Source organism: Ursus arctos, unplaced genomic scaffold (genome assembly GCF_023065955.2).
Source record: "Ursus arctos isolate Adak ecotype North America unplaced genomic scaffold, UrsArc2.0 scaffold_6, whole genome shotgun sequence".
Taxonomy (NCBI): domain Eukaryota; kingdom Metazoa; phylum Chordata; class Mammalia; order Carnivora; family Ursidae; genus Ursus; species Ursus arctos.
In genome coordinates, this window is record NW_026623078.1 from 19,916,294 (window position 1) to 19,938,947 (window position 22,654).

A 22,654-nucleotide genomic window follows, 5' to 3' on the forward strand; every position below is an offset into this window, starting at 1 on the left:
GCAGGTGATTTTTTGAAACACCTATTTTTGAGTTCACAGCAGTTCATTTTATGGACAGGTACATGTCAGAAGTGAGGGGAAAAAATATCATAAGAAAACCAAACCAGTAAAGCTCATAGTTCTAGTTCAGGAGTTAGAAGTCAAAATGTAGTCCTGGACCTAATAGTCAACCATGCTGGATGCCTGGGCAAGTCACTTGGCTTACAGTGGTGTCTTTAAACTATCTACAAGGTCTTTTCTCACACTCAAAGTCAGTCCTACTGAACCCTTCATTTTGTAGCCCCCTGCTATTTAACTTTTAAAGAAACAAAACATGACAATGATATATAGGAATTTTAAGAAACTATCTTCGATTATATAGAGGACTAAACAAATTCAGTCAGATTGCTTTCTTACAATAGAAATTGCTAGAACATCAATGATCAAGTTAGAATCCTCTGAAAATTCTCTCTTTACTATTTCCCTTTTAGACCTCTAATCAAGGATATGAAATAAACAGAAAGATCACCTGGGGATCCCTTCTTACATGTGTTTTATATCAACGTCTTCTATGGTTCAAATTACTGCCAGGTATGGTTTGCACATACACACACACACACACACACACACACACACACACACACACATTCACTACATAGGAGCAATATGTCCAAAGAACGATCCCCACTCAGAAAAGCCCAGGCCCTGTGGGGCAGGTGTGGCCCCAGCTGGAGCCTGTCCCGCCTGGAGTACAGGGCATGGTGGGGCACGGGAGACACACTTGTGGTGACAACGGCTAGTGGCCGCTGGACTGTGGAGGACTGTGAATGCCATCCCTTGGGCATACGACTTTATGAGTATCTTGCACTGTAGGGTTTTTGAATACACGATGGCCTGGAAGAAAGTAAGACTGAAGCAAGAAACAATAGCCAGGTTCGTCCAGCCATCCCTGAGGGTGGAGGGTGACAAATGGCAGCACTGAGCGCGCAGGCGGGAAGGTGATGGGAGCCAGAGGCTGAGGAAGCCGACTTCCCCAAAACTGGCCCTGACCTCACTGGAGAAAAGATGGCATTATCATCAAACGAGAGACAGAACCCAGGAAGAACAGTGGTTTAGGGGAAGACGAGTGAGCTGTCCTCTCGTGTGGGGACACTAAGCAGGCCGCAGACACGGGAATCTGGACTTGGAGGAGGAGACGAGCTGTGGGTTTGCAAGTTCTAGAAATCCCAGGAGCCGCAGACACGGGAATCTGGACTTGGAGGAGGAGACGAGCTGTGGGTTTGCAGTTCTAGAAATCCCAGGAGCAGCCGCAGCTAAACCGCTGCAAGCCCATCATGGTATGTCTCCCGCCCTCTTCCTGCCATTTGAAACCAACCCATTAGGAAACCCTTCTGCAAAAACCATTTCATTGTCAGCCCCTGCCGCACAGAGGAGGTGGGTTTGCTTCTCGTTTGGTGGCTGAGCAGAGCCCCACGCATCGGAACACGAAGGATGGTTGCTTCCCGGTTTGCAGTCAGAGCGTGACAGTCAGTTCACAGACTCCATACCCGAGATTGAGAATATCCTGACGTGGGGCTCCTGTAAGCTTACTTTTGTTCTCCTGTTAGGACGAATCCTTGTGAATTTTTAAAATTCAAGAACTGTGATGTCCTTTGCCTATTAATGATAAATTAAGCTGATAGAACAGATCCCTAGGTTCAAATCCCAAGCCCCTGATACACGTTTAGTAGTGGATTCTTGGCCCTTAAGTCAGGGCTGTTTTCATCTAAGATGTGAGAATAAATCACAGCCTCCTTTTATCTGTCTTTGCCCGGGACCCTAAGATGTTCAAAGATAAATTAATTAGTGACGATTACATTTATAGCAATCAGACATGAACACTTAATGCAGTGTGAGATTCCACAGCAAAATCTTTCTTATCCTTCTCACTCAAAGGAGGTACCAGGCATTTATACCTAAAACAATGAAGGAACACAAAAATGAGAACCAATCAGCAAGTTATTTTCCCTTCTTCACTTCTACCGCGTCCTTTTATTCCAGCTGACTGACTGACAGGTTAGAGGGGAAAGGGACAGATGCACAGAAATGTGTAAAGAAAACAGTGTCCATCATCCAAATCTCTCTTACCCCAAATTGGTTTCTGTGTCTAGCTGGCAATTACCTCATCACAAACCCCCTGCTCTTACGAACCCTCACTTGTCCAGATGGTTCCATATTCTTATTAATTTTAGAATCCTGAAGCTATGTTACCTTTTATTTTTACCCTGTAAGTTGATTGCACTTTACAACATATCTGGAAGGCAGTGGTTACAAAGATTCAGTGTCTCACTTCACTCCTTTATCCAGGTCTGTAAGTACAGCCCAGCTTAAAGCCCTGTGATGATGTAAGAGAAAAAGTGGGCTTCCCTCTCCACCTACTATCCTGTAAATCATGGTGATCGTGACAGTTTGGGACCTTTGGTACATGACGTCATGATTAATAATAATCTAATGTTATATTTAAAGAAGCTGACATGGTACTCAGAAAAACAAAGCAATAATCACAAAGAAAACATGTAACTTGGTTGAACTACTATATTTTCCGTGTCAGCACCTGTTCTTACTAGAGCTACAGGTATTCATCTGAAACTTGGTATTAAATACCAGAAGGTAATTTACATAATTAACCATTGGGTTCAGTGTGTGCTTAGGACTCAGCTGAATAAAGACTTCATTCTGAAAATAACTACTTTTTATTCAAATCAAAACCACACTGAGATACCACCTTACGCCAGTTAGAATGGCAAAAATAGATAAGGCAAGAGACAACAATTGTTGGAGAGGATGTGGAGAAAGGGGATCCCTCCTACATTGTTGGTGGGAATGCAAGTTGGTACAGCCACTCTGGAAAACAGTGTGGAGGTCCCTTAAAAAGTTAAAAATTGAGCTACCCTATGATCCAGCCATTGCACTACTGGGTGTTTACCCCAAAGATACAGACGTAGTGAAGAGAAGGGCCATATGCACCCCAATGTTCATAGCAACATTGTCCACAATAGCTAAATCGTGGAAGGAGCCGAGATGCCCTTCAACAGATGACTGGATTAAGAAGTTGTGGTCCATATATACAATGGAATATTACTCAGCTATCAGAAAGAACGAATTCTCAACATTTGCTGCAACATGGACAGCACTGGAGGAGATAATGCTAAGTGAAATAAGTCAAGCAGGGAAAGACAACTATCATATGATCTCTCTCATCTATGGAACATAAGAACTAGGAAGATCGGTAGGGGAAGAAAGGGATAAAGAAAGCGGGGGTAATCAGAAGGGGGAATGAAACATGAGAGACTATGGACTCTGAGAAATAAACTGAGGGCCTCAGAGGGGAGGGGGGTGGGGGAATGGGATAGACCGGTGATGGGTAGTAAGGAGGGCACGTATTGCATGGTGCACTGGGTGTTATACGCAACTAATGAATCATCGAGCTTTACATCGGAAACCGGGGATGTACTGTATGGTGACTAACATAATATAATAAAAAATCATTATTAATAAAAATAAATAAATAAATAAATAAAATCATTAATTAAAAAAAAATAACTACTTTTTAAATTCCAAAAATAAAATAAAAACAAATCAAGGCATACTGTTAAAAGATTTTTAAAATATTTAAGCAACTTCATTTCATAATTATAAAAATATTTTTTCAGGGCAATGTTTATCTCTTTATGCACCCAGACCCACACGTGTCACACACTCACACACAAACACATACACCTACTAATCGAGAGGCTGCTCTTAGGATTACTCAGCTAGTTTCTTGAAAGAAACTGTAAAGGTCAAAAATCCCAAAAATTCTTTCTAGGCTTGTAGGAGTTGCTGGGCTGTTTGAAAAAAAGTTTAAATAGCTAAACGGTTTCAATCACCACCTTCAAAGTTTTGCTCAAAATATTTTTTCAAGTATAAATGTCTCCTAGAGTTACCCGCCTCCCCCCGCCACCCCCAACTCTACCCTCTGTTAAGAGAACAAAAAATTCACAAGTTCATTACCTCTTTGTTCCCAACCCGCTGCATGGCATCCCCCAGGTGGAAGTAGAACCTCCCATCATCAGTGCCAGGATCCCCAGATTCTATTCCTTCCTGGAAAAAGGACAGTGTTCGTATTTAATGAAAAAAATTAAATACTAGGTTTAATTCATTGATGTACTTCATCTTTATATACCATACAAAAATCTAAGGACCAGGAAAATTCACCTCAATATTAAAGTTTGGCAATTAGGTTGCTGGTCAACACTTAGAATACAAATGCAAAAAAGAGGTGATAAAGCTAAATTTAATAAAACATTTATCATTAATTACCAATGTAATAGCTCAGAAAATCAGTCTGTGCATCATCTCTGTGGAGCCAATCATATTTCAATATCCCAAAGAATTTCTTGACTGGGTATCTATCCCATTTATTTTGTTCTCCAAATCTGACCATATGTCATCTGGAGGCTTTTTATTCCTGAACCAAAACGTTTATTAGTTGCTCCTAAAATGTTTGAAGTGATAGAGACCCAACTGAAAATAATACTTCTTTCTACTTGAAACAAAGGCGTCTTCATCTTTTAATGAAATCTTTTACAAAACCTATGACAGGATTAAAGCCAGGCGGACTCTTCGAAAATGTAGCTGTTATTAAACAAATCCTATGCTAAAACATTTAGCTGATTTCTACCCCAACTCCCACAGAAAGACTGAATTGATATGTATATAAACAACAACAACAAAAAAGAGAGTGGGAGAAAAAATATTAAAGCAAGAGAATGAATTCAGAAAAGCAACAGAAGAACAAAGGTAAAAAAAATATTTAATGTCAAGAAAGTCTTTCTAAAAATCTGCATTTTCAGGTCTCTTCACCAGAAACCCATTATCTTCACTGGGGAGACATTTTATTTGCATAATGTGGCAAAGTAGCAGCAAGGAACAGGAGTAGCATCAGTCAGGAGAGGAGAGCTGTGATCGGAGCTCTTGACTGACAGGTTAACTCACAGACCCCAGTCTCTGTTTCCCCATCTCTGAAGCAGGGAGAGCACTATTAGTCCCTTATTATGTCAAAGGAAATGTAAGGGGAACACTTTCAATCAGAGAGACCCACATGCCCAGACGGTCGTGGCAGGGAACGTAAAGGTTTAGAGATGCCCGGTGACAGCCAAGACAGACTGGGGGGCGCAGGCCACCTCAATGGGACAACACTGCTCAGCTCCTGTGCTGGGACGTGGGCTGGATGTGATCTTTCAAGAGACATCAGAAATTTGCATGATTATGTAAAATGCTCAGATTCTTAACTAAAGAAAGCAATTAAAATTGTTTTTAATAGAACTGTGCTGGCCAAATAAACTACCCAAGCTATTTGCAATCAGTGCGTTGCTATTTGAGATCTCTGATTGAAGTCACGTGAAAGAAAGAGATCATGAAAGTGTGATGTACACTGCTATTTAAAAAAAAAAAAGTTCACACGTATTCCATCATCACCTGTCTAACACGGTAGCTGCTAGGTACACGTCACTATTTAGATTAAAATGAATTAAAATGAAAGCTAGAAATTCAGTTCCTCAATCATATTGGCCATATTTCAGGTGCCCAACAGCCACGTGTGGCCAGTGGCTACCATACTGGGGCACCCAAATAAAGGACATTCCCACTGGGACAGAAAGTTCTGTTGAGTAGCCCTTAGCTAGACCGAGTGTGATTCTGGTGCATTTGCAAGGATTCAACCAGATACACAAGATAAAAAAGACAGCATATTTTAATCTGAGTATTTTGAGCTATCACATTTTCTAGGGTTTGACCTATTCAGGCAACACTTGTTACCATACTTAACGTAGGTTGTCACGAGTTCTGTTCAAACTAGACTGAATGTATCATCACACTGCAAACGGAACATTTGATGTATTCCTATATTTTGAAATATTATATTAGTAATTTTGGTCTACCCTTCCCATTTAAATAAAAACGAGTAGCTACAGTTTTAGCAATTTCTTCAGAACGTCTTCTCCAAGTAATCTCTGCTCACCCGGCTGGCATTTCTACATCCAACACGCTCAGTCACTGCCTGTGAATGTCGTGGTCAAAGGGTGTACATTTTGAAGATGAAAAGACTCAGCAGCACATGCCAATCAATCGACAATGCATAATCAAGGGAGTCCGAATGACTCAAAGGAATCAGAAGATGAAAGAGGAGGAAGCGCAGGGAGAGTTACCTTTAAATAGGGAATGCTCTCAGCGATTTTGTTCTGTGCCTTCAGGATAAAGCCATAATGCACTTTAGCAAAGCCGTCATTCGGTGTCACATTCAGAACCTAAACTCAAAGGAAACAGAAGACTATTGTAACTGATGACAAATTCTACAAATGGCTGTCAAAACAAATTTTAATTAGCTTTGCTGGATTATGATGTCACAGCTGAAAACACTTGTGTTTTGTCTCATTGCAATTTGTCTCATTGCAGGTTTAAACGCCCCCATTTCTCGTCAACTAAATGCTTGCACATCTATACATCAGTTTTTCGAGAATGAAGAAATGAACAAAAAGGCAATGACCATGAAAGTACCGATGAACAATGCGAATCAGCAGAGTATCTCTCAACTGATATGACCTCAACATTTTGTTAGTGATCAGGGAAAAAAATCGGCTTTAAATTCACCGTATGTCAAGTCGACTCTGAATGGTTATCATATATTTCTTTACATGCACGCTTCACACATTGCCTTAAATAAGAGCAAATTTAGACTTGCATTTGTAATATATGACAATCCGTTCATTTAACAGTAATTTCTTGAATGCCCAGACCATTTTAAGGACCGAGGATAAAGTGATGAGCAAATCCCATATTCAGTGATAAAACCCAAGTGAATATTTCATATAAGTCAAATCACTGTTTATTATCACATGCATTTCTTATGATTAAAGATAAATTATGCAGAATGCCTTTAAATTAAACATTAGCAGTGAGAAATCAAAACAACATTCAACTTGTGAAGCTGCCCAGACAAACTAACGCAAGGAGCGAGAGTGAAAGATGAAGAAGGTCTGAGGTGAGCAAAGATAAAAGAAGAGTAGCCTGAATATCCTGTGGCTTCTCTTCATCTTTCAGCCTGAGTGGGAAACGGGGCCGCAGCCACCAGGGGCTCCTCACACAGGACCAAGTGTTCGGGAGAGGGGACCCCCGCCCCTTGAAGAGTCCACAGTGCACACTGCTGATACTTTAGAATTTTTCGGCTGGTATGCGGTCCTGCACCTCCTGCATTCACAAATGCAGTCGACGTCACCTTCCAAATATACTCAGGACCACGCCCTGCCACTTCCTTCACCACTGCCACCCTGGTTCCCATCTGCTTCCCTCTCCCCTACGTTCTCACAAAAGCCTCCTAACTGCGGGCCTTCTGCACCCCCAGTCCTGCTCTCCTGTGGCCCCTTCTCCACAGTGGACCCTGAATGAGCTCATTAAATCCTCTGTCAGACCTCATCCCCCCTCTGTTCAGAACCCAAATGGGTTCCATTTCAATCGAGTAAAAGCCCAAGTTCTAGGACAGTCTTCTGGGCCTCCTTTGAGCTGGGCCTCTCTACCTCTCTGGCCTCCTCTCCTAAGCCCCTCCCACCAGCCACCCTGGGGCACCTGGGACTCCTCGCTGCTGCACAGCAAGACAAAGGCACCCCTGCCTCAGGACCTCTGCATGTGTAGTACTCTTTTGACCCAAACACTCCTCTCAGACATCCAAATGGCTCACTCCTTCACCTTCGCAAAGTCTTTGCTCAGAGGCCACCATCTTGGTGAAGCCAACCCCCAACCATCCATATAAAACAGAACCAACCCCCTCTGCACGAGTGACTCTTTTGACTTCTTCCTTTTCTTCAGAGCGCTCATCACCATTTGACTTATGATCCTTTTATTTTTCCCACTAACATGCAAGCTGTGCAGGGATTTTGTCTGTTGCGCTCACTGCCGATCCCCCCAGTGCTTAGAACGGTGCCCAGCACATGGCAGGTCATCGAGAAAGCTACAGTAACTGAATGGATGAGTGCATGCTGGGCTTTCCTCTTAACCAGATTTCTGAAAGCGTAGACTCTGTTTCTTCTTCACCTTCCAAGCACCTGTTACTGAGCTCAATGCTAAGCAAGAGCACAATCAGTACGTCTGGAATGGAACTGAATTGAGGCCAATCATGTTTCTGTCAGTGTAACTATGAGGGGACTATTGCGACGACTGCCACTACCAGAGGACAATCATCCTCTCAAGTCATTAACAACCGTATTCACTTGCCAGCTATTTCAGAATACACAGAGCTCTTCTAGGGTCTGGACGTACAAACATAAACGAGAGACACACTCTTTTCTCAAGGGAGGTCTCAGTCAGGGGAGGAAGACAGAGTCACAAACAGACAGTGGTCATACAACATGGCAAGCGTAGCCATGGGCATAGGCACAAGGCATGCAGGGGGTAAAGAGGAGAGCACCTAGCTCACGCTAGGGTTGGTGAGGGAAAGCGAGGTCTGAAAGGAGTTTAGGGAGAAATAGGAGTTCACCAGGCAAAGGGAAGATGGGGGAGCCGTGGGGGAGGAGGAGGCATTCAAGGCACAGGAGAAAGTGCGTAAAAAAAGAATAATGGACCAGGAACAGCAAAAGGGAGTGAGACCGGAAAAAGGGGGCAGGAGGCAAATCACAAAAGGTCCTGCGCTTATCCCAGTTTACACATAGATGGACAATGCATGTGTGTGGCTCGTATTATCTAGTGGTAATCACCAAAGCCTCCTGACATGGCAAGTGGCTTTATAACATTTCTAAGAAAATCAAATTGAGATTACTAATATTATGTAGATTCGGTCTCTCTCTCTTTATATACACACAGCAGAGACAACGACAAAAAACTGTAGAGCTGACATTTCTGCTTGCAGGACAAACCCTCTGCATGACACAGCGCCAGCAAAAAAACAAAAATCATATCATCACAAATAAGATTGTTCATAAATATTATCAAAACATCCATGTTTTTGACTACATGACCCAGTAAGTTCACTACTAGGTACTACTGGGTATGTAACCCCCCAAAATAAAAACACGAATTCAAAAAGATATACGTCCCCCTATGTTTATTGTAGCCTTATTAACAGCCAAACTCTGGAAGCAGCCCAAGCGGCCACTGATAGAGGAACGCATAAAGAAGATGTGGTGTATACACACCATGGAACACTACTCGGCCATAAAAAAAGACTCAGAAAGAATAAGATCTTGTCATTTGTGACAACATGGTTGGCCCTAGACGGTATTATGCTAAGTGATGTTAGTCAAAGACAAATACCATTTCACTTAATGTTGAATCTGAAAAACAAAACAAACAAAAAAAGCAGACACAGACCCATCAACACACAGAACAGACTGGTGGTTGCCACAGGGAACGGGGCTGTGGGGGTGGGCAAAACGGGCAAAGGCGAGGGGGAGGTAAGGCTCCCACTATGGAATGAGCAAGTCACCAGGATGACAGGCACAGCATGGGGAATATAGTCAGTCGTACTGTAATCGTGTTGTATGGTGACAGACGGTAGCTACACTCGCGGGGAGCACAGCATACTGTACCAAGTTGCTGAATCACTGTGTTGTACATGTGAAACCCATGTAACATTGTGTGTCGACTATACTTCAATTAAAAAAATATATAAAGATATGTGTATAAATATGTTCACCACAGCATTGTTTATTACAACAAAATAATTAGAAATAACCTATCCAACAGTAGTGGTCTATTTAATGCTGATACATCCCTGAGATACAATGCTTGGCAGCTGCTAAAAATTACATTCTAGAATAATTTTTATTTGAAGAATTTTTATTCAGTTATAAAAATTCTTGTGATGATATGATTAACATATACCAATTTAATTGAAAAAGACAAATGTATGTTCTGTGTATGGAAGAGACTAGAAGGACACATACCACATGTTATGTGGTATACATATATATACATATATATTTAGTCTGTATGTGAGAATGAGGCTGCAAACGATTTCTGCCTTTTGTGCTAATCTCTGTTTTCCTTATTATCTGCATTAAACTTCTCTTAAATTTTGTAGTTAGAAAAGAGTTAAAAAAAGTTTCAATCGATTAAGTAAAACATATATTTTTTAGTGGCTAGGTATGTTTTTGGCATTAAATGAAATTTAAAAGTATTTAAAACACTTCATCTTAAAACTTACTTGGGGGCATGTATATTTGATAATGTACAGCACACATTATTATATAATGCACACCCTGTATCATTACACAAACATAATGTATAAATACTTCCCATACATATCACAGGTGTTTGCTGGAGCATGTGTTACTGGAAGCGTACCCAGCCGAACATGTTTGAAGACCGCTCACTGCTGCGGCTGGGGGAGCCAGTGCGGAGTCGAAGCCGAGTGTGGGGCGGTCAGACTTGTGTTTTATGTTGATGAAGGCTGGAGGACAGCAAGCCTGCACAGGATAAATCTACCCTAGTTTAGGCAAGAGATGGTGAGTGCTGGGTTAAAAGGGAGAGGATTTGAAAGATATTCAGAAGGGAAAATTAACAGAAATTTGTGATGTGGTATCAGGCTGAAACTCCATGAGGGCGCAGCCTATGTTCACTTCCTTAACTACCATTTCCCAAGCTAGTGTGTGTGCGTTTCAGTAAACACGTGTGGACTAAGTAAACGGATACATGTGAGGAGTGAGTGCAGGGAAAAATCAGGAATATGCCTGACTCTAGACCATGGGTGGCTTGGGTCACTTGTCCTACTGCTAATGCAAAGGGGGGCAGCAGAAGCACCTCCAAAACTACAGTTGTCAGCAATCTGCCTCAAACCATCGTAAAGCAGTCTTGTTGGAACTTAGAGCAGCAAAACAAACAGAGAGACAAAAAACCCAGGAAGGAACCAACAATGATTTTATTTATTTACTTACTTACTTACTTTTTTATATATATATTATTTATATATAAATATTTATTTATTTTTATTTATTTATTTAATATATATATATAAAGAAGATTTATTTATTTTAGAGAGAGAGCGAGAGAGAGTGAGCGAGCCTGGGGAGGGGCAGAGGGAGAAGGAGAGAGAGAATCTCCAGCAGACTCCCCACTGAGTGAGAAGCCTGACCCGGGGCTCAACCACAGGACCTGAGCTGAAATCAAGAGTCAGATGCTTAACCAACTGAGCGCCCCAGGGGCCCCCAATTATTTTTATAAATTATCAAAGATAAAAATCAACATGAAGAAAAGTATAAAATTACAGTATCGATTGTTTTCTGAAAATGATCTTTGAGACATAAACATATCAGGATAAACTTCAGCTAAGGACAAAGAATGCCTTAGATACAGCTTATTAACTTAGAAATGGGAGGCGGGAATAAAAGGCGAACCCCACACGTATTTTCAATTAAAGCTTCTTTAAAAAGAAACCCACTCGATTGTATAATCTGGCCCTATTTTAGATTTTCTGCATCGTGTTATGCTTATTCAGATGAGATTATGATTTCAAATATATAAGCAACGGAAGATAAATTTTATTTTTCAAGATGAATTAAAATGTTTCACATATCTGAGATCTATTACCAGGTAAATACAATGAATATATTCAAGGAACATTCTGAGAAGTTGAGGAAGGACAAATCCATAGGGGGTGGGAGAACACAGTATGCTTTCAGAGCCTGCCCTAACCTCAAATGGGCTTGTCATCCAGTTAACACTCGATGACGTGTTTTGGAGGGAGGGAAGGAAGGAAAAGAGGAGAGAGGGAGGGAAGGCTACAATTTCATCTTTGAGGCTTCTGAAAGTGGCAGAATAACAGGTATATCTGATACAGTTGGCCAATTCTTACATTCATGTGATCCGGAATCGTGAGATACATGGTATTTCCCTTAAACCAGCTTTGCAAGACAGGGCACTAAGTGCTAGGTTTTGGCCATTAGCAACCACATCGCCCCACCTGGACTTCTTTTATGACCTGGAACAGGTACTTTCGGGAACGGCACACATTTTCAACACTACAGGATCAATCTGCTTTATGTAGATGTCAGACATGCTACAAAAAGCAGAAGTCTTATTTCTATCCCCTCAGAAAATACACAAATTACAACAAGGATGAAGAGAAAATTGTTCTGAAATCTGATGATCTTCAATTAAGCCTCCACGACGACAGAAGGGAGAAAGCACCCCTCTGCGAGTGGCCGCAGTCCCCAGACGGAGTATGAATTCACTGCACTTGACAGCGTTTTTAAACCAGAAGGAATCATATTGGCTATCACGAGCAGTAGCACGTTGATGTGAAATACAGCAGCTTGAAAACCACTGACCAAGACACCTACATTAGAGAGTAACAGGTAAACGTGTTCACCTTTCTTTTATGGAGGCATTAACTTTCTCCAGGTTCGAAGTTCATTGGGTATCCTGTTTATTCTATTCCAAATGAATTTCCTCATTACTGGAAGGAGACACAGTTTCCGAGACTTATAGTTACTTGCGACTTGGAGGGTATCTATTAAAATAACCATTATAAGGTAGAAATCCTTTCAAAGGCATCCCTGCTGGAGGATCAAAGAGTTACTGCCCTCCAAGAGGGGGGTAATCTACTCCACGTGCTTGAAAGCCTCCTGTTCCATAGTCTCTCTAGACCGGACTTTCGGTGAAAAAAAGGACAAGGTTGTGTGTTTCACGTTTATGGAAAAACTGAGTTCTACTTCCTATCATGAAACACTCTTAGAAAAGGTGTTTATGAACCAATAAATATGAAGTTTTAAAACTATCACAGTTATAGCGGCGCCTGGGTGGCTCAGTCAGTTAAGCATGGACTCTTGATTTCGGCTCAGGTCATAATCTCAGGGTTCTGAGATCGAGCCCCACATGGGGCTCTGCGCTTAGCAGGGAGTCTCCTTGTCCTTCTCCTCCCCCCTGCCCCTCCCTGCACATGCACCTGTGCCTACAGGAGCTCTCTCTCTAAAATAAATAAAAATAAAATCTTCAAAATTCATTTAAAAAAAACCTATCAATAATAGGGTGAAGGTTTTCATGTACCAAGTGTTAACTAAAATTTAAAATTTTCTGATTAAGGCAAAACAAGAGATGAAGACAAAATTTAGAAAATGTCAACTCTATGAATATTTACTTTCTCCTTAATTTAAAGTAAAGAAAGAGAGAGATTGGGTGTAATAAATACAATTTACCGGTGACGTTAAAAGTTCACACTCAAAACAAGGATGTGGTCAATAGGAGACTGCTTACCTCTTCATAGACCTTCTGAGCATTGTTATTATCTCCTACCAAGAGGTACCCCACTCCAAGGTCGTTCTTTAAAGACATATCATCAGGAAACAGTTGAACTAATTTCTGTAGGGTCATCAGGGAGCCTCTCATGTGACCTGAGTTGGTGGGAAGAGAAAACAACAACAACTCAACAGAAATAAAAACAGATCATGTACATCTTTGTACAGAGTCTACAAAGCACGAGAGACTATCCGATAGAACCCGAAGCCGCTGAAATCTGACTCTATCCACACCGATGGCCTCTTAGGACTTCAGGCAGCTGCGATGATCACCAATAACTCCTATAAATAAATTCTGAATATAATACTGATTATAAACACTTTATTTTATTTTTATCTTATTTTTTTAAGATTTTATTTATTTATTTGACAGAGACAGAGACAGAGACAGCCAGCGAGAAAGGGAACACAAGCAGGGGGAGTGGCAGAGGAAGAAGCAGGCTCCCAGCAGAGGAGCCTGATGCGGGGCTCGATCCCAGAACGCCGGGATCACGGCCTGAGCCGAAGGCAGACGCTTAACGACTGAGCCACCCAGGCGCCCCTGATTGTAAATATTTTAAAGCCAGATCATTTTCTGAGTTCACCAACATTTATCTTCTTATGTCAAATTCCCTCTTTAACAAGTTTCATCAATTCCTTGAAAAAAATTTGTTTATCTTTGGTTTATCTTTGGTTTATTACAATTAACTTCAAGATTATGAACAGAAAACAGATAAAAAGTCTCACAGATTTCGGGTGTAGCACCCCGTGTGAGACTTGAAAAGGCACTGGGGTGTACTGCTCACGCTGCTTCCAATTAAGTGTCCTCATCTCCAGGTAATGAATGACCTAGTCGTGGAGCAAGAAGACATCATCTGGTATTAGGGGACCCTCTGGTGGATGATAGGGTGCTATGCACAACAGGAATCATGAAAACCCCAGCTGTGGAGATTTTTAAGGCTATGCGATGGAAATTTAAAATTTCTGGGGCCCAACTATCATTCCTCCACACCACAGCTGGAAATAAATTGAATGTGGGAAAACATACAAAATAAGACCAGTATAGGTGATAAAATTCGTTCCGTAAAGGGCTCTGTTGCCCACAAACCAAGTATTAGCCAAGAGTATGATAGGACGATCAACAAGCGAATACAGTTGTGTGTCCTGCTAACGGACACAACTATCTGGCATAAAACATCACCAGTTTATCCCACGGCCTTCTCCCCACTACTAGCCGATCTTGGATTGGTTTGCTCGGTGATTCATTCCCTCACTCACAAATCCGACTCTACTTTTCTGTACGTTCCCTTCCCCTCTACTTGCCCAACTTAGGTGCACACTTTTCCTCTGCTCCTACTCTTCCCCTGTTAACTACTGCAACAGCCCAGGTGAACATCCCTTCTGCTGCCCTCCCTGAACCTGTTACTCTGCATCACGCAACCCTATCCGACTGGGAGTAAACTTCGCCACCTTGTCACCTTCAATAAAACCTTCTCCCTACAATCCCCTCCTCATAGAGCCCCCTTTCATGAACTTGCCTCATTCTCACTTGGAGGAAAAGACTACATTCAAGTATTGAAGGACGGTTGCCCAAGGGGGTTAGATGTATTTGTAGGCGGTCCTTCCCCCGGGGCCAGGAGTGAGGGACTCAACGCAAAGTTTAAGAGGCTGCCAAAAATGCAGTCATCCAGAGCTCTGTGCGAAACTTTTATGCATTCTTCCTAAAAATCAAAATTACTGTAAAAAATCCACAATGAAGAAAATATCAAAAATTCAGAGGACAGAATAAGTAAACAGTGCTTAACGGAGCCATACTGGAGCCTGAGGCAAGAGGAAAACTCAGTGATACCATGTGCCCCAGGCGAGCGCCCCGGCTGAGAGCCAGCCTTGCCTCTTCCGTCCTGTATGGCTGCTGTATGTTCTCCTTCTTCTCGACTGGCCCTTTTGCACAGAAGTCAAATGGACCCTTTCTTCTAGTTTCTAATCATCCCTTGGGTACTGCTCCTATCAGACTTTGGTCATTTTCTAATGTGACATAACTACCCTTAATCCTATCCCTCGGGAAAGTGGTAACAGGGTCAGGTGACCTTCGGCATCTCTTGTACGAGCCTCTCCTAGTGGCATCAACAACTTGTTCACGTAACGTATCCAGCCACTAGCGCCCACCTGAGTGCTTACACATGGTCTACATTCTTCCGTCTGCTTTCTGACAAGTGAGTTGGGAGAGAATCCGAAGCCTGGTCATAATGAAGTTAGGTTAAGCCTAGTCTTACTTGCCTTTGGCACAGGCACCTGGGTCAGAGAGGATGCTTTATGCCGCTCTTTTCAAAGCACTGGCAAATCTACTTAGTGATTTTAGTAAGTTTTTTTCCTATCATTTTCCTTGGTATAGAGTCAAACTTTATAGGCAAAATTTTTAGTGCCTGGAACTCCTAATATTCCATCTTTTATAAAAACTGTTCTGATAATTCCAACCTCCACGAATCAATTTGTTATAGTTAAGACAGAAAAGCTTCCAGCATCCCAACTGCCTCGGCTTTAAAATTGGGGGGGAGGGTGGTTAGTGAGGAAAAGGTGGTAACATACCATCGGCATCTTTGTTAAGTATTAAGGTTAGGACCGCCATGTCTGTCTAGGACCCATTCAGGTAAATTACCTAAAATTAGTTATGAAACTCAGGTTCTCTCCTAGGTAGCTACGCTCATCTGAGAGTACACAGCACGGTATTTGGTGCTGAACGAACTCTTAGTCTGTCTTACCCAGAAATTGCTGTCTGTCTGAACGCCGCTTCAAGGTCAGCTTCAGCAAGTCCGTGGGGACATCGGGCAGGCTGGCCACCTCCTGGTAGGTTTCGATGGCCCCACGCAGCACCTCGTTGCTCCTTCTTTTCTCAGCCAGATCGTCTTCACACTAGAAGAAGTCCCCACAATGGATAAATGTCCCAGGACATGCTATATTTGTAATCACCCAAAATACGCATGTAAAGTTAATTTCTGGACACATGTGAAAAGCAATTTGAGACAGATTAAAATTTTCTCTTTATCAAGAGATTAAAAAGCAACACGATGTGCTATCTCAATAAGAGGAAGACGAGTTAGCTACCAAGCTACAGATGAGAAAAAAATATAAAAGCCAGAATAATGCATCTATGCTGGGCTGGTGGAGATCTGTATCATGTTATACATTCATATTACACAGACAGGGCTCCAGTCTGGACTTCCTGTTCTCTCAGTAGTTTGTCTGTATGTTCACTCATTCATTCAACAACTTCATCCAGGAGCCATGTGGCAGGCAAAGTAAACAAAACAGATAAAGCCCTTCTCTCATTCTGCTTCACTGTGAAGAGAAAGACAATATACAAATCAAAGTACTATGTGTCTCGTGGCCACAAGTGCTGGGGAGAAAAAACGAAGCAGGCTGAGGAGTGCTGGCCGTGAGGCTGTGGGAAGAGTTAGTTTAGACAGGATGGCCAGGGATGGCCTGAAAGAAGGGAGGGAGTGAGGCATGAGGCTCTCTGGGGGAAGAACATTCCAAGGCAGAGAACACAGCAAGAGTGAGGCCCTGGGTGGGGAAGTGAGGGGGAGGGGAAAGGCTGGGACAGGAGGTGGGGCAGGGAGGGCACTGGCGGAGGAGTGGTGGTCAGGTAATGAAGAACGTGGTAAGCCACTGTCAAGTCCACTAGACTACCTCTATGCGACATGGAGAGACAGCAGGGGTTTTTGACATGCTCTGATGTCCGTGGAAAGGATCACACCAGTAGTGGGATGGAGAACAGATTGAAGGGGTGGTGGAGGAGCACAGGGGCCAGTTAGGACGCTCTGCCGGGAACACAGACCCAGTGATGAGGATGGTTTGGATGATGGTGGTAGGAATGAGGTGGCACGAGGTAGGCAGATTATAGATACATTTTGAGGGTCAGAGTCAACAGGTCTGCAGGTGGGCTGAATGCAACAGAAAGGGAGGGAGAGAAGTCAAGGATAAATTCAAGGGTTTTGGCTTGAGTGATTCCCAGATGGAAATGCCATCCCCTGAGAATGCGCGGACAGGGCAGCAACTGGTTTGCAGGCATTCAGAATCAGGAGTTCCATTTTGGACGTATTAGACCCAACATCTAATAGGTACCCAAGTGTTGAGGCTGGATAGAAAGGTATATGTATGTGTCTGGGGTTCAGGAAAGAAGTCAGAAAGACAGGGGAGGGTCCACAGAAAGAACCGAGAAAGAAAGGTAAGAAGAAAATAACAACAAAAAAGTGCTCTGGAGATTAAGTGACAAAATGTATCAAGAGAGAGTGATCAGTCATGTTAGAAGGGCCATCAGGTTGGGCATCTTAGTCATGACGCTGGCTTGGGCATGTGGCACCTCTCATGGCCCCAGCAAGAGCATTTCCATGGGACAACTGGGGACCCAAGACAGAATGGAGCAGGATCGCAGGAAATCAGGAGGAAAGGGTGCAGACAACCCTCAACAGGAAGCAGAGAAATGGGCCAGTGGGTGGAGGGGAATGTGGAGACCAGGGAGAGGTTTTTTGTTTTTGTTTTTGTTAACAATGGGAAATACTACAGCATGCTTCTAAGCTGATGCAAAAGAGTCAGTAGAGAGGGAAAATGTGATGACACAGAACGAGACACAAAAATCAGCATGCTGTCCTTCAGCAGGTGGGAGAGCATGGGAAAGGGACCAGAACGGTTCGTCCATGCTGACAGGCGGGAAGGCGGAGCATAGGGAGCAGGTGGAAATAGGCTGTGAGGGCTGTAGTGGGATCATGTGGAAGTTCTCTTTGGATACTTTTATTTTCTTAGTGAAATAAGCAAGATTCTGCACTGGAGATTGGGAATGGGGAGTGAAATACTGGAGCGAGAAAGAGGGGAATGTGTAAAATTATAGTCAAAATCTCATCTGATTTAGTAAACAACAATTTGAAGATTACCACTTGAGGAAAAATGATACCAGTTGGAGGCTACAAGTTGCATATAAAATGTTTTTCTCAGAATATCCTACTTAACATGTTTACCTTTTTGAAATAAAATCTGTGCTGCAGTCAATATATAGCTTCCCGAGGAACCAAAGTAAAGCACAACTCCACAATCTGAGGACCTGGTAAGAAAACGAGCCATTCCTCCCCGATCCCAAATCAAAAACAAGTAAGAATCAGCACAAATTGATACTATCTGCAGAGAGCTTTTCAGAAAACAATACGTCAAAGAAATAACTTCTTATGTGTACTGATTAGGTAAGTTTCCCAAGAGTCGATGAGGGCTAGGACTGCAGCAGTAGTCAAAGAGAGAAGTGGACAGACTTATGAGAAAGGAAAAGTGATCGGGCAAAATCTCTAGATTAAAAAAGGGCAATTCACCCTTGCTTGATAGAAAAAAAGCTTCAGAATATACCGCTATCCGTTCATATCTGTAAACGGTCTGTCTCCGTTATAGACTTACCTGCCAAGAGAGAAAGTCCAATGTCAATGACCCAGACTGGTCATCCTACCCTATGGCCTTCGGTGTATTCATATGCTGGCTTTTCTGTTTAGGCATCAGTTTCTTGTGAGTTTGGCTATGGTGAGTTAACTCCCTAAAACATGATCACTCATCGATGACTTCTGAGAATGACTGAGTCCTGGGGCTGAGAGAGCCCTTTTAAGACCATGTAGTTCAGCCTTTTCAAGCTACCAAATAGATCCTGGATCTGGAGGGTCTCTTCAAGGTCAGTGCAAGGACAAATGTCTACCAAGGTAATCCTTCTCTACAGAAATTGGAATAAATATCAAACTAAACTCAATCTGAAAAGAGAGGAAGATGATATAACTTATATACCTTGTTTCCTCCCCTCCACCCGCCTCAAATTCCTTCATTTTAATGAAGTAAAAACATTTTACAACTTCCAGAACTGGGAAAATCTCGGTATTAAAATGACATCTCCATCTTAAATTCTTTTGAATGAAAGTAATAGACTTGGCTTTGAAAATCAAAGTCACACAGATTCACTGTTATCAGTCTAGCATCTGTACATAAAATGATTGGGTCAGAAACTGAGCATTTGTTCTAGGATGTTAACATCACAAAGCCTTTTGTTGACTTGAACCAACCATCCAAACTTCCTGGGAGATGTGTCATTTTCTGCCTCAGAGGCATTAATGGTTTGTGTAAGATAATAAAGTGAATTGAGTTTATAATTTAAGATGTTGTATCTGATGTTCAGGGAACTTGGTCAAAATTGATTTTCACAGTGATCCAAGGACTCAGACAGTATCAGTGCTGCTTCAGAAACTGTAGCTCATATTTAACTTAATGTTGCTGTATTTTACAAATTTGTTGGGGAATTTAAAAAAATTTGTTGGGGGGCACCTGGGTGGCTCAGTCGTTAAGCGTCTGCCTTCGGCTCAGGGTGTGATCCCAGCGTTCTGGGATCAGTCCCACGTCAGGCTCCTCCGCTGGGAGCCTGCTTCTCCCTCTCCCACTCCCCCTGCTTGTGTTCCCTCTCTCGCTGGCTGTCTCTCTCTGTCAAATAAATAAATAAAATCTTAAAAAAAAAAAAAAAGCTGCCATGCTTATAAAAAAAAAATTTGTTGGGATATTCCAACGTAATTGTGTAATTTGCAAACAAAGGATGAAAAAGTCATCATTTCTTCCTCCCTATAAAATCCATCTTCTTTTGAACTCTGATTTTTAAAACTTCTATGCATTTAAAATTTCTTTTAAATTATTCCATTAAAATTTAATTTACCATGCTTAAATTTTGCTTTATGCCACATTAACATTAATATCAATAACACCTTGTAGCATAATAGTTCAGAGATAAAAAAGTATTGCCTGAGGCTTATCTCTCAAATTCCTGCAGTTAAAGAAGGATATAAATCCAGGAATCACCATGTGTGAAAGTACCGCATTTACTTGGACTTTGGCACCCACAATTACTATCACACACGAAGAAAAATTCTAAAGCACAAAGAATTTTTGCCATAATGAAATTAACATTTGCATCAATCCTTACTCTTTCTAGTTAATACGTTTTCTTAATCAAACGACTGCCAATACCAGTAAGGAAGCTCATCACTTATTTGAACAGGCACGATCTTTTGGTAACAAACACATTCTCTCTTGCTTAAGGGCAATACAGTTCAGCAATTTTGGAGGATTACTGACCAAATTCATTTACAAAAATGATATAATTGCTGTCTGCTACCCCTGGTCTGCATCAGGGATAGGAGGAATGTATTTGTGTTAATTTTTCACAACCCTAATTTATTAAAATTTAATTAATAAAATTTAATTAGTAAGTGTTTAATAGGGAGTAAGAAGAATTTCTTTTTTTTTTTTTTAAGATTTCATTTATTCGACAGAGATAGAGACAGCCAGCGAGAGAGGGAACACAAGCAGGGGGAGTGGGAGAGGAAGAAGCAGGCTCACAGCAGAAGAGCCTGATGTAGGGCTCGATCCCATAACGCCGGGATCACGCCCTGAGCCGAAGGCAGACGCCCAACCGCTGTGCCACCCAGGCGCCCCAGAAGAATTTCTTACAAGTGGTTGCCACCTTTAGTTCAGAGCAAGATATGCTCGTTTTATCCATAGATATGTTAGGTCCTTGGTGAGTGCCGTATATGAGTCACCGCACTGACCCCTCCAAAGGGGTGTTGTCAGGTTCTGGTTGGTCTGGAAAATTTCTGTAGCTCTGCACCTATCGTTCCCCAGTAGGGCTGAGAATCTCATCACACCCAGCAAGGCTGTGGGAGCTTCACTGCCAGACACATGGTGTATCAGGCCTGGCTTTTATCCTGAATTCCAGACTTCATAAATTCAATGTCTCCTTGACGTGTCCACTTGAATGTCCAATAGGCATCACAAACTTTAAAGGACAAAAAGCAAATTCTTGACTTTGCACCTCCCCAAGCCTGTTCCTCTACCAGTTTTCCCTGTGAGCAACCAGCTCTCTCGCTCTCTCCGCATTTGGCCAAACCCCAAATCCAGGACTCCAGTCTTGTCTTCCTCTGACCCTTACACCTAAGCCAATATTAAGCCCTCCCCACCATTTCCCCATCTCCATGGCCATGGCCACAGTCCATGCCAGCGCCCCGAGTATACTTGTAATAGTCCCCTATGCTTCTCGCTTCTACTGTTGCCCCCTTAATCTACTCCCCACCCAGGAACCGAAACAATCTTTATGAAAAGACAAGATGGCTAAGTCCATGTATAAACACTCCAATGCTTCGCAGGTCATGAAGAGTACCATCTGTGAGGCCCTGGCCTCACTTGTCCCACTTCACCCTCCCTCAGCGCACCCTTCTGTCCTTGAGCTTCTTACGCCGACATGACTTCCCAGTATCACGGCCTTTGCCCTCGCTGTTCCCTCTGCCTGCCCAGCTCCTTCAGCTACCTTGTTACATTTCAGCCACTCATCATCTCAACAGAGAGGCCTTTTCTGATCAATGTTTCTAAAGTGCTGTCTGCCCTTCACCCTCAAGTCACATCACTCACAGCCGGAAAAATCTTAATAGGTATGCTCTTCTTTTCATTATGATAATATATTATATAAGATGATCTAATAAATATACCTGTTTAACACTTTATAATATCCTTAACTATATATTTCTATATATATTTATTCAGGGCCTTGCTCAAATGTCACCTTCTCAGTAGACTTTTCCCTGACACCCCATCTGACATATCAACTCCCTCACACATCCTATGGCTACATTCTGCTTTTTTTAGGTTCTCCTTAGCACTTCTCACTAACAAGCATATATATTTTCCTTGTTTTGTTCCATGCACTGCCTTTGTCACTACAATCACTATGTTTTGCTGATGACTGCATCTACAGTGCCCAGAACAGGGCCTGGCATATAGTGGGCTTTCTCTAAGTAATTTTTGACAAAGTAACTTTTAAAATACCTCCCACTGGACTATAAGATCCACAAGTACAGAGACCTCTAGAGGGTTCATTATGATATTCCCAGGGTTTCGTCCTGTAAAGTTTGTGATGCCTATTGGACATTCAAGTGGACGTGTCAAGGAGACATTGAATTTATGAAGTCTGGAATTCAGGATAAAAAATACCCACGTGGTATACGGTGGCTTTATGCAACCACAGGTGAATGTGGAAGCGCTTCACAAAATGAGGAGCTGGAAGATGGGGAAAGTCAGGGAAGAAAGGAGATGAGGGAGTGGAGATAGGGAGAAGGTAGCTGGTCATATAGTTCTGCTTTACATTTTCAAGTCTCTCCTAAGTGTACTCGCAGCCTCTAGTTGCAAAACTGAGGCTCGTCCAGCTCAGAGGAGCCTACAGTGAAAACTTGGCGGAATGGAGCATGACAGTGATGGCGATCAAGGACAAAAGCGTTCTTTCTTTTCTTTTCAAACCCAGAGAGAAGACAGATGGAGGGAGAGCAGGAAAACATACTAAA

The 22,654-nt window shown here is 42.3% G+C and overlaps 1 protein-coding gene across 14 annotated transcripts in view; it reads right to left on the minus strand.

Moving 5' to 3' along the window:
- The window catches only part of ASPH (aspartate beta-hydroxylase), a 210,232-nt gene that overhangs the window by 42,593 nt on the left and 144,985 nt on the right, over window positions 1-22,654 (minus strand). For all 14 annotated transcript variants that reach the window (XM_057308038.1, XM_057308049.1, XM_057308035.1 and 11 more), the window contains 4 exons: window positions 16,019-16,169; window positions 13,240-13,376; window positions 6,207-6,305; window positions 4,012-4,101 (listed from right to left, as the gene is read on the minus strand). In XM_057308038.1, coding sequence (XP_057164021.1) covers window positions 4,012-4,101; window positions 6,207-6,305; window positions 13,240-13,376; window positions 16,019-16,169 — 477 coding nt within the window. The remainder of the gene's footprint in view (window positions 1-4,011; window positions 4,102-6,206; window positions 6,306-13,239; window positions 13,377-16,018; window positions 16,170-22,654) is intronic.